Source organism: Labrus bergylta, chromosome 22 (genome assembly GCF_963930695.1).
Source record: "Labrus bergylta chromosome 22, fLabBer1.1, whole genome shotgun sequence".
Taxonomy (NCBI): Eukaryota; Metazoa; Chordata; class Actinopteri; order Labriformes; family Labridae; genus Labrus; species Labrus bergylta.
The window spans coordinates 1,443,248-1,458,418 of NC_089216.1; the positions used below are offsets into that span (position 1 = coordinate 1,443,248).

The window sequence follows — 15,171 nt, forward strand, 5'->3', positions numbered from 1 at the left end:
GGAGCAACCCGGTGCTCAAACAACCAACATGACTCCACTAACAGAGGAGTTATGGAAGAGGGTTACGATTGGATGAAAGGGTGAGTGAGATTTAGAGTGAGAGGAAGGGGAGGAAACGGGTTGAAAAGAGGACAAATAGAGGAGCAAGCAGATGAATGGGTGAACATCAAGCTCATCTGATGTACTGGTTTTCTAAATAGCACGAGGCTTAAAATCTGACGACATGAGAGAAACGAAGAAGCAGGAGAACATATTTTATTTTGATCACATTATAGAAACAAGCAAAAACCAACATAGTACATCATCTAAGCAGAGAAACTGTGTCTGTGTGTCGCCCCCTTCAGGCCAAACTTGCTACTAAATTCATGTTAAGTGACTAAAGTGAAATAAGAGGAAGGAAAGGAAGGGGAAAGATAGTCACGGGGGGGAAATGTAGATGAGGAAAAGACGGGGATGAAAACATGGAGACAGGGATAGTAAGTTAAAAATAAGAAAAAACAGTAAAGGAATTGGAAGGTAGAAAGAGAAAGTAGAATGTGGAAAATTCAAAGTTGAGCCAAAGGCAACTGGACTGGTTGAAGATTCAAGATCTTCAACCAGTCCAGCTGTCTTTGGATCAAGCGTCGAATTTACCATGACCTGGAGGACTGAGATCCTACACAGACATAAAAAAAGGAAAGTAGATGACAGTCAGGCAGTGAAAGACATGGGAGGACAAGGATAACAGTGACATGTCTGCGTAGATTCTCAGTCATCCAGGTCATGGCAAATTTGAAGTTTGATCCAAAGGCTACTGGACTGGTTGAAGATCTTGAAGACGTTTCCTCCTCCGAAAGGATTCTTCAGTTCTAAACTTTGTAGTGGACGGAGTTCGAAATGTAAGCCTCTGTGGATAATGATCAAGGATGACTCGCATCAGAATCGTTAGCTGAGCTTTTAATCCTAGTTTCCCCTAGAAATTTATAACTGAAAAAGCCTTTCGGTTCGGAGGAGAGGTGAAATGTCTTCAAGATCTTCAACTTGTCCAGTTGCCTTTGGATCAAGCTACAAGTTAAAACATGTAAAGCAAAGGGAAAGTAAGGAAAGCAAAAGAAGGTAAAGGAAAGAACAGGAATGTCAGAGAAACAAAACATCCGGAGGAATGTTGCAAAAAATATATAAAACATGTTAAAGAAAGGAAAGAACTGTGAATTACAGTAAACACTGAAGAAGTAAAGTGACATGCTTTGCATCTGATGCATTTGCTGAAAACAATCCAACACACACACACGTACAGCTGTGTGTTCTCGAGTGCTTGAGTGGTTTGTGCCGTGTTTCATAAAAAAAGGAAGTGGATGAAATATTTACCATCAGCACAGAGTAGAGAGTTGCTGTCGTCTCCAGTTCACTTCAACAACCACTGCTCTTTAAAACTCAAAGTACACAGGAACCAAAGTATTGCTGAGTTTCTTCTACTGCTCGCTGGAGACAACTGATTGTAATGAGTTTTTACCTGGCTCGCAGAATGTTTTAGTATCATTACTTTAGAGAGCACTGTCTCAGAGTAACCAGTGTTGTATAAGTAAGAGGAAACATATATGACTCTTAGTAGTTGTAGAAAACTGTAATGTTATGAAAATACGATATTAAAGATAAGCTTTAGTCCATAAAATATCAAGTCAATCAAGATATGGTTCCTGAGAATTCTGTTAGATAAAGGAACAAAATGCATTTTCTTTCTTTGTCTATGTTTATCTCATAACTGTTGAAGTATAAACTTGGAGGATGGGAGCAATTAGCAGAGGCTAGCCTAGCATAAAGACTGGTAAAGGGTGGGAGCTAGCAGGGCTCCAAAATACTTCAAAATACAGAATTTAGAGGTTTTGAAATGGCAGATGGTGGCTAAATTAACTCTTCTGCATATCTTTAAGATAAGTGAAGCTAAAGCCTGATTAAAACTTCTGCGTCTAATCTATGTTATTGTGGAAACTGGTCGCGAGCCCATTGTTTTGATCAGACTCTGAAGTCATGAAGTCGATGCACAAGTCCACTTGCAGACAAGGTCATGGTCCATTGATGGGTAAAACAAATACAGTGTTTTAAAGAGATCAGGGTTTGATTCCTGTATGCAAGAACATCGGTGTTTACAGTTATAGTTTTGGAAGGCTAACTGTTCGATGCATATTTAATATTCTTAACTTGACCCCAGCACCTTGCCAATAACAACGCTAAAGTGAAACTGCGATCAACAAAAATTGAAGCTCTGGGCCAAAGAAAGCTGACTGGGCTGCTGATTTTGACAAATTACGACGTAACTAAAATCTAATTTTAAAAAGTGTTTGTCATAAAGATCACAACATTTGTATTTTCTTTTAAACTCATATTTTCCGTTATTTTCAACCCAATGAGGGATTGTATTGCTCTTTAATTTCAGATAATTCCATTTGAATAAAATAGAGTTCTTTTAAACATTATTACTTTTGATTCCTAACCTCTGGTGAAGTCATGCAGGCCTCTCAGACTGAAGGCCTCAACAAACATCATGAAGAAGAGAGTGCTGTAAACGGTTAAACATGCCCTGTCTTCATAGTGTTGTGTTTTAAAAGTTTGATATTAGTGTGAGCTGATTCTCAGTCTGCCACTGCGGGCGCTTTCCTGCAGCATCCCAGAATCCCTCTTCTTTTCTTCTTCTTCTGCCTCTTCTTTAACCTATACCCTTTCAGGCTGTTAGTGGAGCAGATGGATTTCCTCAAAGTCGTGATGTGTTTCTCCTGCTCACGAATCTTCGACTCCAGGTGGGACTGGATCGCCGTGCCTAGACACTCCAGATCCAATGAGGCGCCATACACCTCCCAGGTCATCCCCTCTTCGTCCCGAGCCACCTCCTGAGGCTTCCCGGTCCCATCCTTCTGCTTTTTATTCCTTTCATTTTGCTCCCTTGCCTCTTTGTCGACTCCTTTTACACCCTCGTCCTCCTCGTCCTCCCAGATGCTCTCAGCACTCACGTCTCTGTCCTGGTTTTGTCCTGGTTGTAGCTGTGATATGAGGGAGCTCTGCTGGAAGCTGTATGTGCGCAGACAGGCGGGGAGGGAACTCGCCTTGTCCGTCACAGTAGGAGGAAGCTTGGTTTGGCTGCATAGCTCAATATCAATGTGGCAGACATGCTGAAAGGGCGGCTGACCGGCAGGGATGCAGCACAGTGAAGGGACTGTCGGCGAGGTCAAACTTCCTGACTGACAGCTGGGAGAGCCAATCAGAGGGTAGCTGGGAAACAGATCTACTTCTACTTGGATGCCCACCTCTTTTCTTTCCCCTGCCTGCAGATCAAGCCTCTCACTGGAGTCAGTCATGGTGGCGATGTCCTTTACTCTCTTGAAACTCCCATGAGTGGAAATTTGAGGAGTAGGACAAAGGGGAGATTGTTTCCCCTTCTTCTTCTCTTCTACCTTACTCCCCACACCTGTTGCCCTTGACGTTGGGATATCTTTACCAGTGGTAATGGCATTTGAGACTCCCAGGTGGCTTGGTTTTCTCAGTGTGGTAACCAGTGAACACCCTGCACTGGCAGTAACATCTACAGCTTGCACTGCACCCTGGGATACAACTGGTCCTCCTACAACTGTCACTTTATTTTCTGGCAGTTTCAATTTCTTATCCTCGACGACATCGCCTGTTTTCGCCGGAGTCTTGGTGATAGAATCAAAAGTTAGACCGCGACTTAGACTGGTCGTATTGGGCGTTCTGTTGGCATTTGTTTCCACGGGAACAGATCCAACGGCTGCAGGCTCATGTGTGGATGCACCCCTCATTGTTAAGGAAACAGTGGTTCTGGTTTTGGGGCTGGATGCAGCCAAAGGAGTTAGCAGGGCTGAAGCTGCAAACAGAAAGCAAACGTTTTGACAAATATAAAAGAAACCCAGGTTCAAGCTGGATTTTATTGCAATACATACTGTTAGAACTCTATAAATGTATCTCACCTAGAGCAGAACCAGGACTCCTCTGGACTGCCTTGTGTAGTTGAGCCGGGCTTGTACCAAGACTTCTAGCAGGACCAGATCCAGGGCTCCTACTTGCTGAACTTGGACGTGGAGAGAGTGTCAGGGTGGAAGACAAATCTGCTAGAGCTGAATTTGAACTAGACCGAACTGGTATGGACTTTGAAGTATTCAATGTATCTTTTGGAACTTGACTGGGTTTAGTGCTGGAGCTCGAAGATTTGAGAATCTTTTCTTTGGACCCAGACAGACCAGTTCTTGAAGATGATGGGGAGATGGAGCCAACAGAGTCAGTCTTAGAACCAGGGGCGAGAAGAGAAGGTTTGGAGGTTACACTAGTTGGACTGGGTTTAGAAAGTACACCAGAATCAGTGCTGGGTTTCAAACTTGTTGGACTTGTTTTGCCAGAGCCCACACATATTTTTGAAACTTGACTGGTTGATCCTGCCTTGACACCGACTGGAACTTTAGAAAGGCTATCTCTAGATCCAATCTCGGATTTAGGATCGGGGCTTGCTTTGGAATTTGAGCCAGTTTTAGAATCTAAGCTGTCTTTTGATCCCAAAGTAGTTTTGGAAGCAGAACCACTTTTGGAATCCAGACTATCTTTTGACCCCATTGTTCCTTTAGCATTAGGGCTGGTTTTGGAATCAGAGCCTGTTTTATCATCAAGACTGTCTTTTGATTTTGAACTTGTTTTGGATCCAGAAGCAGCACTTGAATCCTTACTATCAAGATTCTCCTCTGACCCTGTCGTGTGATGGTTTCTTGTCCCAGCGGTAGCAGCTCTCCTCTGTGTGGATGGTTTCGGACTGAGAGAGCTTGATTGCGGAGTCTTGGTACTGAGCAGTGCCACTTCAACCTTATGATTTTGTGATTTTTGTCCCAGAGGAGGCGTCTCAGAACTTGGAGTTATTGCTTTATGTCTGGTTTGCTCGCTGGGCTTTGCACTTGCTCTGTCTGATTTCTGAGTTTTGGCTGTGATTGTTGGGGTTCGATTTGCCAGTTTTGGACTCTCTACATTTGAATCTCCTTTCTGATTGTGGACTTTGTGGCTTATAGGAAGGTGTAGTGTCTTTGGTGGCTCATGGCTAATTTCATTTCCACCATCCTCTTTCTTGTTTGGTTGCATTTTAAGGCCGACTGTTATTTTGCTTGTAGTCTTAGTTGTGAGTTCAGACGTCAGTGCAATATGTGATTTAGGCTTCGGGCTTGCAGATTCTGTTTTCAGTCCTTGTATTTTGCCCCTTTCAGTTGTTTTCAGGCTTCCAGCAATCGTTGTTTGTTCAACCCGTAGTGGTTTCGGACTTGCTGCAATGTGTCTGTGTATGTCCGCCTTGGGGTTCAGCATAGGAGTACGTTTTGGGTTTGGGGATTTCAGCCTTTGCTCGCCTCTGCTGTTCACCGAATCAGCTTTTGGTGAGCGAGCAAAAGCTGGAATTTTGCTCTTTTGATGTGATGGATCATCTTTCTCCCCAGGTGATGTCACAGGGGTGGTTAGTGTGCTCACTGGCCTGCCAGTTTCTGTAGTAACTGGTTTCCCACTTCCTTTACTTCCATCATTTTTTTTGTTCCCTCCTTGCAGCCTTAAGGTCTCGGCGGCTGCACGGGGGTTGCTTGGCGAGGTCAGATTGAGGTTGAGGTTAAAATTAGGCTCCACCCGACAATTGGTGTTGGGATCTGTGTTACCCAGGCCATCTGCAAGCCCTTCCTCCTCCGGAGTCGAGCTCTCTGACGGAACAACATCCTTGCCTCGTTTAGAAACGTTTGGTGATGTTTCCATCTTGATGGTGTCCAAGTTTCTAGCAGGTACGAATCAAGGTCAGCACCTGATCGGACAAATATATACCATTATCTGGCAAGTAGAATAATGAAGTTATTCATACATAATAAATGACAATGTATTAAGTACTTTATGTTTTATCAATCTGGTATTTATCGATCCATGGTACCAAAATGATTTGAACATATGACGATGGATCTCTTCATGAGAGGAGAGTAAACATTACAACTTTTGAAAAAAACACTGACAATGGAGGGAACACATTTCTCCAATGGCACACCAAGTCAAGTAAATTAATGATTATTATTTGTTGTTCAGTGTAATACAGGACAGATCTAGCATTCCTACACAAAGGTAGTAAACAATCTTTAGCTGCCACCATACTGTGTGTCCTAGTGGCTTGATATAAACTCAGTTATTACAGATTATTTTGTTTCCGTCAGCTGATTTCTGTCACCCTGATACCTCCTCCTCCTGGGATCAGATTTTTTGCTTGTTTGCCTTTTCCCTGTCGTGCCTGAAACTTTCACATTCAGAAACAGCTTCAAGCATCATTGCTTTATAGTTTCTATAAAGAGTCTGTTAAATAAAACATTTCTTTTAAGTCATGACTTCCCATTGATTCCCCTTCATTTTGTCGGTACATACCTATTCATGATCCTCGTTGGTCAAAGAAGGCGCAATCCAAGAAATCCCATTATGGTGTCTGAAAACTGCCTGCTGAGTCAGAGAGGAAAGCCTGAGCTGCTCCCTCCTCGGTGCTCTACCAGAGGATGCACTCATGAATAAATAAGAGAAGGCGGGAACGAGGGAGGAGATCATCATCATCATGATTTTCTCTCCTCCTTTAACCCTTCTTTTCATGGCTTCCTCTGTTCCTCTTTTCTTCTTCTTTTTACCTCATCTTGTTCCTCAAACCATTTTTTCCGTTATTTATTTCTTTATCTGCTTTCTCTTTTAAACCTTTATATTCTGGGTTTGGCTCTTCCTCTCTTATTGTCATTTGTCACCTTGTTATCATCGATTTACTTTTCATTACATCATTTTGTTCTCTATCCACTTCCATCCTTTGCCCCTTGTTCTAAAAAATAATCTCCGGGACATTGACAGAATGATTCACAATCCCGTCATCAAAAATAAATATTAAGGAAATATGTTATATGACTTATAGCGCAATGTTCAATGTCTGATTAGACCTTAAATTAATGGATCTAATGGACTTCCTGGACCATCTCCAGTGTCCCCAATTTGGGTTGTATAAAAAATGTAGACGTTTCATTTTCATCCATCTGTGCAGAAGATGTTTTGGAGGTATACGGTCGTTCTTGCTTTGTAAAATGTGAACAATTTTATTGTATTTACTCGAAGTCTGAGAACAATAAAATAAAAAGCACAAGGATTCAACCTTTGGTGACCATGCATATTTGAGCACATCCAACCAAATCAATCAAATAAATCCTGTTAGTGGCAGCTGCATCATGCAAAAGACAAATAAATTATACAAAGTGCTAAAATATGAATTAGGATCTAAAAATAGTGGTTGTCAGATTGAGGTGGGGATGAAGAATTTAGGATAGCTGTTTTTCAAGATGGCCTGATGGCAACAAAGACAATTCAAGTACAAGAACATATCAAGAAGGAGCCAAGATACAGTTTAGGCTTTCTGGAGGATTTGCTGGTTGCAAAAACTGTTTAGATCTTTATGAGCTTGTTTTGCTTTCAGCCTGGATGGTTGTGAATTAAAATAGAAAGCAAGTTGAGGTCTTATGTAGAAAGATGTAGAATGAGGCCAAGAGAGTCATGACTTAGCATTACCTACCAGAAACTTCTCCACAGTTCTGCTGAAGCCTCCTTAGCTTTTTTGTTTTGTTTTGACCCTTGACGTTATTAGCTCGCCTGTCACACCTTCCTCAGCTGTCTCAGCCAACAGGATGCTGCAACAGTGATGCTACCTGACAGCAACAGCTGACTGGGCATTGTCCTCTAGTGTGTTTGTGCTTGTTCTTACACCAGCAGCAAGCCTTTTTATTTCATCGATGGATGTGGAACGGAGAAGACTAGAAGGGAAGCTCTTTCCGCTGTTTTGTCCTTATTAAGGAAAACTTGGCTGACTATTTCAGACTCTGACACAGAAATACTCCGGATTGAAGAAAACCGGCTTTAATTTGGACGTCGTCCCGTTGAGACAACAACATGTTGGAGGAAAACTCAGATACAGAGCAGTAAGTCTTCTCTCTTTTTCTGGTAAAAAAAATAAAATACAACAGCGTTTCATTTGCAAGTTTAAACTAAGTATGCAAGTACTTAAATCAGAGGGCAGACTTTATTTGAGACTACTATTTTAAAAGTATAAAGAGAGCTCTAGAAGGTAGAACAAAATATGACCTTTGACCTCAGGTTCGTAGAGACAACACATGACACAAACTTAAGGTAAAAACTACAATAGGTAACCATTGACCTGTTAGCCAAGAAGACAGCAAAACCATTTAGACCTTTAGCAGCGTCTGGTGCTGCCAGTTGCTTGTTGATACGATTGTTGGGTTGGTACTTAAATTGCAAAATTACCGGTTAACAAGCTAACTGAGCTAGAAGGATAAATAACAGGAATAAACTAGAGTAGTGACTACATCTTGAAACGATGATGGATTAGCTAGTTAGCCAAGCTAACACTCAACATGTTGGCAAACCGTGGAAGTACATGGTTATGGTTAGCTAGTAAGTGAGTGAGTGCAAACCAGAAGTCTGTAAAATGTCCGAACCTCAAATCAATGCTTTGCTACATCTGCAATATTTTTTCAGTCTTTGGTTATAATTATTCAAATAAAGATAATCTGTAAAGTTTTTTTTCGCTGTTTTACTGCAGTAAACAAGCACCCTGATGCTGAAGCTTCGCCACCAATGAACAACATGAAAAACAGATTTTTTTTTTGGGCTTAGACTTTTCATTCTCTAAGTATACAGTTTGTGTGGGTATTATAAAGTGCATGTGTTTCGGTGTTTCTGCATGTCGACCAGTGAGGTCGGCGGTAAGCCTGACTTCTCGCCAGTGTCTTGGCGTGAGTATTTTGACCAGATGGAGGATGTGAACGTGGGACCGGCAGACAGCAGGGATGTCTTCAGGATTTATAAAGCAGGAAATGAAGGACCTCTACTGGTTCTGCTGCACGGAGGAGGACATTCAGCCCTCTCCTGGGCCGTCTTCACTGTGAGTATTGGTGAAGTCAACTAGATATTTGAATGGCTGACTGATGATGTCTATATCCTTAATATCAGCAGACTGTCTTAGTGTTTTTTTTTGTTTTGCAGAGAGCCATTGCCAGCAGAGTGACCTGCAGAATACTTGCCATGGATCTCAGGGGTCATGGTGAGGGCAATAAATAAAATGGTTAATCAAATAATTATGCAAAATGGTAGGTATGTCAAGATTGTGGATTGCGTCTGAGCTGGGCTGGAAACTGGAAAGTAAGCAAGCATTCCCGCTGTTATACTTTCCGTTGTTTAAACCAACCAACCATTATGAGTCTCTTCCTCATTATGGTTGGGCTCAGTCTTAAAGATAGCGAATAAAACTAAAGAATCCGCAGGAAGCTTGGCGTAGAGCCACTATCTATTGGCACAGAAAAAGAGCCAGTTGAGGTGGTTCGACGTGATCCTGAGATAGACCCAGAGGGATAACATACCCCATTTTGAATCTGATCGCTCAGAGAGGGAGGAGAGGCTGAAAAACTTTGCAGGGGAGAGGGACGTTGGGACTGGGACTGGAAAGTTATTTACAGCTGCTAAAGTATCTTCTTTTTTATCAACATCAGTGTAGAGCACTTTGAGTTGTGATATTGAGAAAGTTTGTTTTCCATTAGGTGCAACCCTGGTCCACCAACTAGACAACTTCTCCACTCAAAGTATGTCAAGGTAACGGCACACGATCACCCACTTATCCTTCTTATCTTGTTTTAACAACAAAAAACTACAAATGCGAGAGGGGAGCTGCTTGGAGAACCACTACTAGTCTCAAGTACTGAGACAAATACTGCTAAGCTTATAACCACCACTCCCATGCTCCCTGACTCTCCTCAGTGATGTAGCCAGTGTGATTCAAGCATGCTACGGAGAGACTCCTCCCCCTATCGTCTTGATTGGCCACGGTGTTGGGGGGGCGATCGCAGTGTATACAGCCAGCAACATGCTGCTACCTACCACTGTCGGGCTGGTAGCTATCGATGTTGTGGAAGGTGAGTTTAAGCCTTGGAGGCTCTTCAATACTCAGACATAGATGGCAATATTGTGTGTTCATTGTATTTTTTTAAAACAAAATATCTTTTATGTTGACATAACCTCTTGGTCTTGTTTTTGCTTTTTGTAGGCAGTGCAATGGATGCACTTCACAGCATACAGAACTTCCTGAAGGGAAGGCCCAAGTCCTTCAAGTCCATGGAGCATGCAATAGAGTGGAGGTGAGCGCTCAAGGAGCAATTTATATTTCTCATTTCAGTAATGGTCAGCTGTAGTCCAGTTCAAAAGATGGATAGTCATTTTAAAATGGGTTGTGGCGGCTGTTATGTGGAGCCAAGCCTGAATACCCAAAGGGGGCCTACTCATTTCGTCCTTTGTCCTTGGAGTCCAACATGGGCTCGCACCATTGAAGTGAAGAAACACCAAGTTTGAATTAAGACCACTTGGTACCCACCCAGTATCCTAGTTCGTAGCCTGAATGGCATGACTTCATCCAACCCATTTTTGGATTGGGCCAAGATACCCAAAACCCAAATGAAAGCCTGATTTTAGCCCATGTCCAGTTTAAACCCAGTTAACAGCTACATGGGCCCGTAATCTGGGACTGCTTGAGGGTTTTGAGCTACACATCTGGCAACACTATTCAATAGGTTTCCCAAACGGACGTAATTTATGGTGAACGTGAGTATAATAGATCTCCTTTAAACCATTCTGAAAAGGGTGAGCATTAGTCTAAAGCTGAATAAACTGAAGAACTGATGAGTCCTGTTTCCCGCTTTGTTCTCTTTCAGTGTCAAGAGTGGACAAATCAGGAACCTGGAATCTGCCAAAGTGTCAATGGTTGGTCAGCTCAAAAGGTAGGTCATCTACTGAGTGGCTTTTCTTCTTATCCTGTCTTAAAAAACTGTTTAAAATCACTTGATTCTCTTTTCCTGATGTGAAGATGAAACTTAACTCAGTATCCAGATTATTAACTTCCAGACGGACAGAAAACAAACATCACTGTGACAAACTAAACCCTTCCTGACTCACTTAGAGAACCTCTCTCTTCTCAATTCTGTAAGGTGTGAGGTGGAGAAAGCTGATTCTCTGGAGCAGGCCAGCCCGGTGACCGATGTGGTCGTCGAGCGCAACGAGGAGCCCAACGATCAGACCTATGCCAATGACGAAGAAAACGCGGCCTCAGAGGTGAGCCAGGTATGAAAACAACCGCACCGAAGAAAAACTGATTCTAAAGAAATGTTTAATTGGAAGGACGGAGAGGATGGACTTTTCTCATCATTGGGGGGTTTGCAGACAGACTAGGGACTCATTTTAGAGTTAGAACAACATGGTGAAGTGGATTATGTATATGTGACCTTTAACCCTTTAAAAACATGCAGATGAACTTCCTTGAATTGACTTGCATGGCTCTACATTTTACTAATTAAAACCTGTAAAACAACAATTCCATTGACTTTGATTCCCAAATATCTCCATCTAACAACACATCAACATGTATGAAAATACTCGACCTCCAACATACTACCATGTCACTCCTTGTGTTCGCTTCCCAGAGTGTGTATAAGTGGCGTATAGACCTGTCGAAGTCAGAAAAGTATTGGGAAGGCTGGTTTAGAGGAACCTCGAACCTCTTCCTGGCTTGCAACCTGCCCAAACTCCTGCTACTTTCCGGTAGGTATTTCAGGTACAAAGCACGGTCTCCTGTAAATGACGTGCTGTAAAATATAACATTCAAACTGTGAAAAGAAGTTTAACACTTAGCTGACACTGCTACTGTTTCCAGGTATCGGTCGGCTGGACAGAGATCTGAGTATTGGCCAGATGCAAGGTAAGACACTAACCGTGCTAACGTATCATAAAATAATACTAGAACTTCTCTCAGTTAAAAACAAAAGGAGCTCAGACTTGTTGGACGGTCTTTTAGTAGAATAAACCCAAACGGCAACCTCCAGTGTTGACAAATTGAACAAATGTGAAAGTGCAAAGATGTGCAGTTCCTCGAGTGTCCACTAGAGGCTGGCACCAAAAGCAAAAGGATCCCCATCAGGTCTAGTATGAAAAAGCTTATTTTTAAGGCCGGATTGAAAATGTTTACAGCCTGGTTCAAAAAGCAGTTCTGGTCGAGACGGCATTTTCAATATGGAGACCGGCATCGTTGGACTTCAAAACTTTGGCTGTGTCCGAAACAGCAGACTTTAATGCTAATCATACTTAATGTGATGTCACATTGAGTCTGTAAAACGATCCGAAATCATAGTATGCAATTTGTGTACGCTTAAAATAAATACATTTGCATGTTGCCAACTTGTATTAAAATGACTACGTAGCTGTATTAGCAATGACCGTTCTCATATTGCTGTCGAATTATATTTACGGACCGACGGTCGCTAGCTTGATGCTAGCTCATTGAACGGAGCTCGGACTAGGAGAATAGCGCGTGACCTGTATTTTATTCTGATGCTAACGGTGTGCTAATGGTTGGGTTAGCATGTAGTATGTAAATTTGAAGTATGTAGCATGTGGTTTTGGAAACCAGTTAGAGACGTCACTGAGACTGCGTCCATTTTTAGCAACATGAGTTATAGATGGATATTTTAACATGGGGCTCTAATTTAATCACTTTTGGAGAAGCCCCTTGTGGCCATTTAAAGAACTGCAGCTCTGCATTGGATCTCATTTCTCAGCGGAGACCCCCTCGTCAAGCAGACTCGGGCATGGTACGTTTGTGGTCACACTGATGTAATGAACCAGCCTCTGGGGTCAAGCGGATTCTGATCTGGGCGGGTCCCTGATGTGAAACCGGCCTTAAAGACACCGGGTTATTCATACTGAACTAATGTTCTCAGTAAATCTAAATTATGTAAAGACAACTATAATTTTACCACTTGAGAGAGTTTTTCATTTGTAGATGAATTTAAAAACTTTAGTTCAAGGGGCTGATGGGTTATGTAGTCTTACGGACAAAATGCCTCAAGCAGAGAAACACGGTCACGTTGGGAATAGCTGACATTTTTTACTTTTCAACACTGACTGTGACGGAAAGGTGAAAGACGTGATCACCAAGGCAGAGACATGTGTAGTGGCTCACACATTTACACACGGACATTCTCAGATACACACACCTTGAGGCGGCAGCTCCTCTCCAGAGACGGCTGGTCCTGTCAGTCAACAGATGGAAGTGACAGCCCAGGAGAGTGTGTGTGTGTGTGTGTGTGTGTGTGTGTGTGTGTGTGTGTGTGTGTGTGTGTGTGTGTGTGTGTGTGTGTGTGTGTGTGTTTTACAGTCAGTTCAGAGTGTGTACATGTCTCGTTGTCTCTAGGTAAATTTATGATGCAGGTGCTGCCCCCCTGTGGCCATGCAGTGCAAGAAGACACACCTGAGAAAGTAAGAGCAAAATATCTCAAGTACTCAAAAATATAATTTAAAGGTACTTTTACTTTACCCAATTAATTATTTTGTACATTAAGATAATTTATTCATTACTGGGATCAACTGATCTAAATGATGATTTCTAAGCAGTAAGAACTTTTACCAACTGCACTTTTTCCAGTTGACACTAACGTTGTAATCATGGTCGACATGTGGCAGATGTGGACAGATTGATCCCCACCTACACTGAGTCATTTTAGTTGAATATACAGATCAACTCTATTCATCTGAATTTCCACTTAACCCATGAAACATTGATTTATCCATGTGTGTAGGTGGCTGACGCTGTGGCCTCCTTCCTGTTCAGACACAAGTTTGCTGAAGTCAGAGGGGAAAATAAATGGTAAAACATTGAAATAACTTGTTGAATAATTACAATAATAACATAAATATGCGCTTACTTAAAACTCAAGATAACGTCTTTCCTTTTTTTCCTGCAGCTCCAACTCTCTATCACGATGAGGTCTGCAGGTAAGACACTGAACAGATGACAAAGCAGATCAAGTAAAAATAATCACTTTTAGTGCTGACAAACATTTATAGCAACGCCAGTAAGACCTCAAGAGAAAGAGGATTTTTTAAATTCGTTTTTAAGACAAGTTTGCTTAATGACCGCCGACAGTATTTTCTCCAAAATAATCAGAAACATAAAAACACACAGAAAGCTTCTTAACGCTTTTAACGCCTCGTTGTTTAAACATTTTCTTTCAGATAAGCAAACACGAGCTCCATCCTCCAGCCCGAAGAAGACCAGTACAGACGTCCATTTTTATCACCGACCTTCATTGTTTTGCAGAAGTAGCTGAAGTCTTTAGTTTTAAACCTTCAAAACGTTACCCAGCTGTTGCACAGTTACAATTCTGCTCTTATTAAAACCAAAGTCAACAATAGTCGTTTTTGTACCCTAACCCATCTGACGGAACAAAACCGTGGCGCTGACAGGACACAGTGCACACGGGCTGTATGGAAATTGTCTGACCTCTCGTAGTCACAGGATAGTTTCTGGAGAGCACCTAAAACTTTTTTTATTTTTTTAAATCTTCCTCCCATGTCCCCTCAGGGGCTCGGCTACGACTCCGGACTGCAGAATTTAAGCAAATAGCAACTAGCTATCACGTCGGCTGACGGTCACTGCTACCTAGCTGATTAATTGAGAAGTAATGATGTAATGAAATTTAATTTGTTGAAGCATGAGACTGAAATCTTACAGAATTCTTACACTCCTTGCATGGTCGTGTTATCTCACTTGTTTCCTCAAAAAGCAAAAACATCACGTTATTTAACCACTGTTGCTTCCTCTAGCTAGCTTGTTTAGTTATTCCTCATGGATGATTTTTAAACTACCTTTGTTAGTTTTTAGAAGCTCTCTGTTTTGTATTCTCTTCACGTACAGTATGTAGCGTTAGCACCCGTTAAGCATTATCTTTAGATGAATGTTGTTGTTCAGTATAAACTTCACTGTGACTCATCTCTGTGTCCTGTTTGTGTCTCTGTGAAAGTGATGCTTCATGTTTACTGAATTAAAAGATAAAGGTATCTTACTATATGATCAGACATTAAGGAAACATGCTATGTTGAAGTGCTGGCTTCTCTGACAACAATGCAGCAGCCAGTATGTCCTCCTCCTAACTTTAGATTCTGCTCCTGAATGCTCTGGATTTGATTGGACCAGAGAAGGTAGGTACCCCTCGGTTTGTCAGATATGAGAGCAGTTATCAGGTCAACAGGTGTTGCAGCGATGGAAGCGGTCAA

General features: G+C 42.0%; 2 protein-coding genes across 3 annotated transcripts; one reads left to right on the plus strand and one right to left on the minus strand.

Moving 5' to 3' along the window:
• Nucleotides 1-108: 108 nt before the first annotated feature.
• Nucleotides 109-7,750, minus strand: gprin3a (GPRIN family member 3a). Its single transcript, XM_065950748.1, has 2 exons — nt 3,957-7,750; nt 109-3,853 (listed from the first exon to the last, which is right to left on the minus strand). The coding sequence occupies exons 1-2, from the start codon at nt 5,755-5,757 to the stop codon at nt 2,610-2,612; spliced, it is 3,045 nt and encodes a 1,014-aa protein (XP_065806820.1). The 5' UTR covers nt 5,758-7,750; the 3' UTR covers nt 109-2,609.
• Nucleotides 7,751-8,403: 653 nt separating this feature from the next.
• LOC110003298 (protein phosphatase methylesterase 1) lies at nt 8,404-14,887 on the plus strand. 2 transcript variants are annotated; one of them, XM_020658890.3, is made up of 13 exons: nt 8,404-8,962; nt 9,064-9,121; nt 9,615-9,666; nt 9,832-9,986; nt 10,118-10,208; nt 10,779-10,844; nt 11,052-11,175; nt 11,544-11,661; nt 11,774-11,818; nt 13,310-13,374; nt 13,695-13,762; nt 13,860-13,890; nt 14,131-14,887. In XM_020658890.3, the coding sequence occupies exons 1-12, from the start codon at nt 8,762-8,764 to the stop codon at nt 13,879-13,881; spliced, it is 1,065 nt and encodes a 354-aa protein (XP_020514546.2). In that variant the 5' UTR covers nt 8,404-8,761; the 3' UTR covers nt 13,882-13,890; nt 14,131-14,887. The 2 variants fall into 2 exon arrangements, with proteins under 2 accessions (XP_020514546.2, XP_029138243.1); XM_029282410.2 differs by having other exon boundaries at nt 8,412-8,962; nt 11,052-11,184.
• The last annotated feature ends 284 nt before the right edge of the window (nt 14,888-15,171 follow it).

Bases quoted from the DNA above. Each gene is read 5' to 3' on its own strand.
- gprin3a (XM_065950748.1), bottom strand. From the start codon at position 5,757: ATGGAAACATCACCAAACGTTTCTAAACGAGGCAAGGATGTTGTTCCG. The intron at 3,854-3,956 runs GTGAGATACATT...TTCTGTTTGCAG, and splicing joins GAGTCCTGGTTCTGCTCTAG to CTTCAGCCCTGCTAACTCCT.
- LOC110003298 (XM_029282410.2), top strand. From the start codon at position 8,762: ATGTCGACCAGTGAGGTCGGCGGTAAGCCTGACTTCTCGCCAGTGTCT. The intron at 10,209-10,778 runs GTGAGCGCTCAA...GTTCTCTTTCAG, and splicing joins GAGCATGCAATAGAGTGGAG to TGTCAAGAGTGGACAAATCA. The intron at 13,375-13,694 runs GTAAGAGCAAAA...CCATGTGTGTAG, and splicing joins AAGAAGACACACCTGAGAAA to GTGGCTGACGCTGTGGCCTC.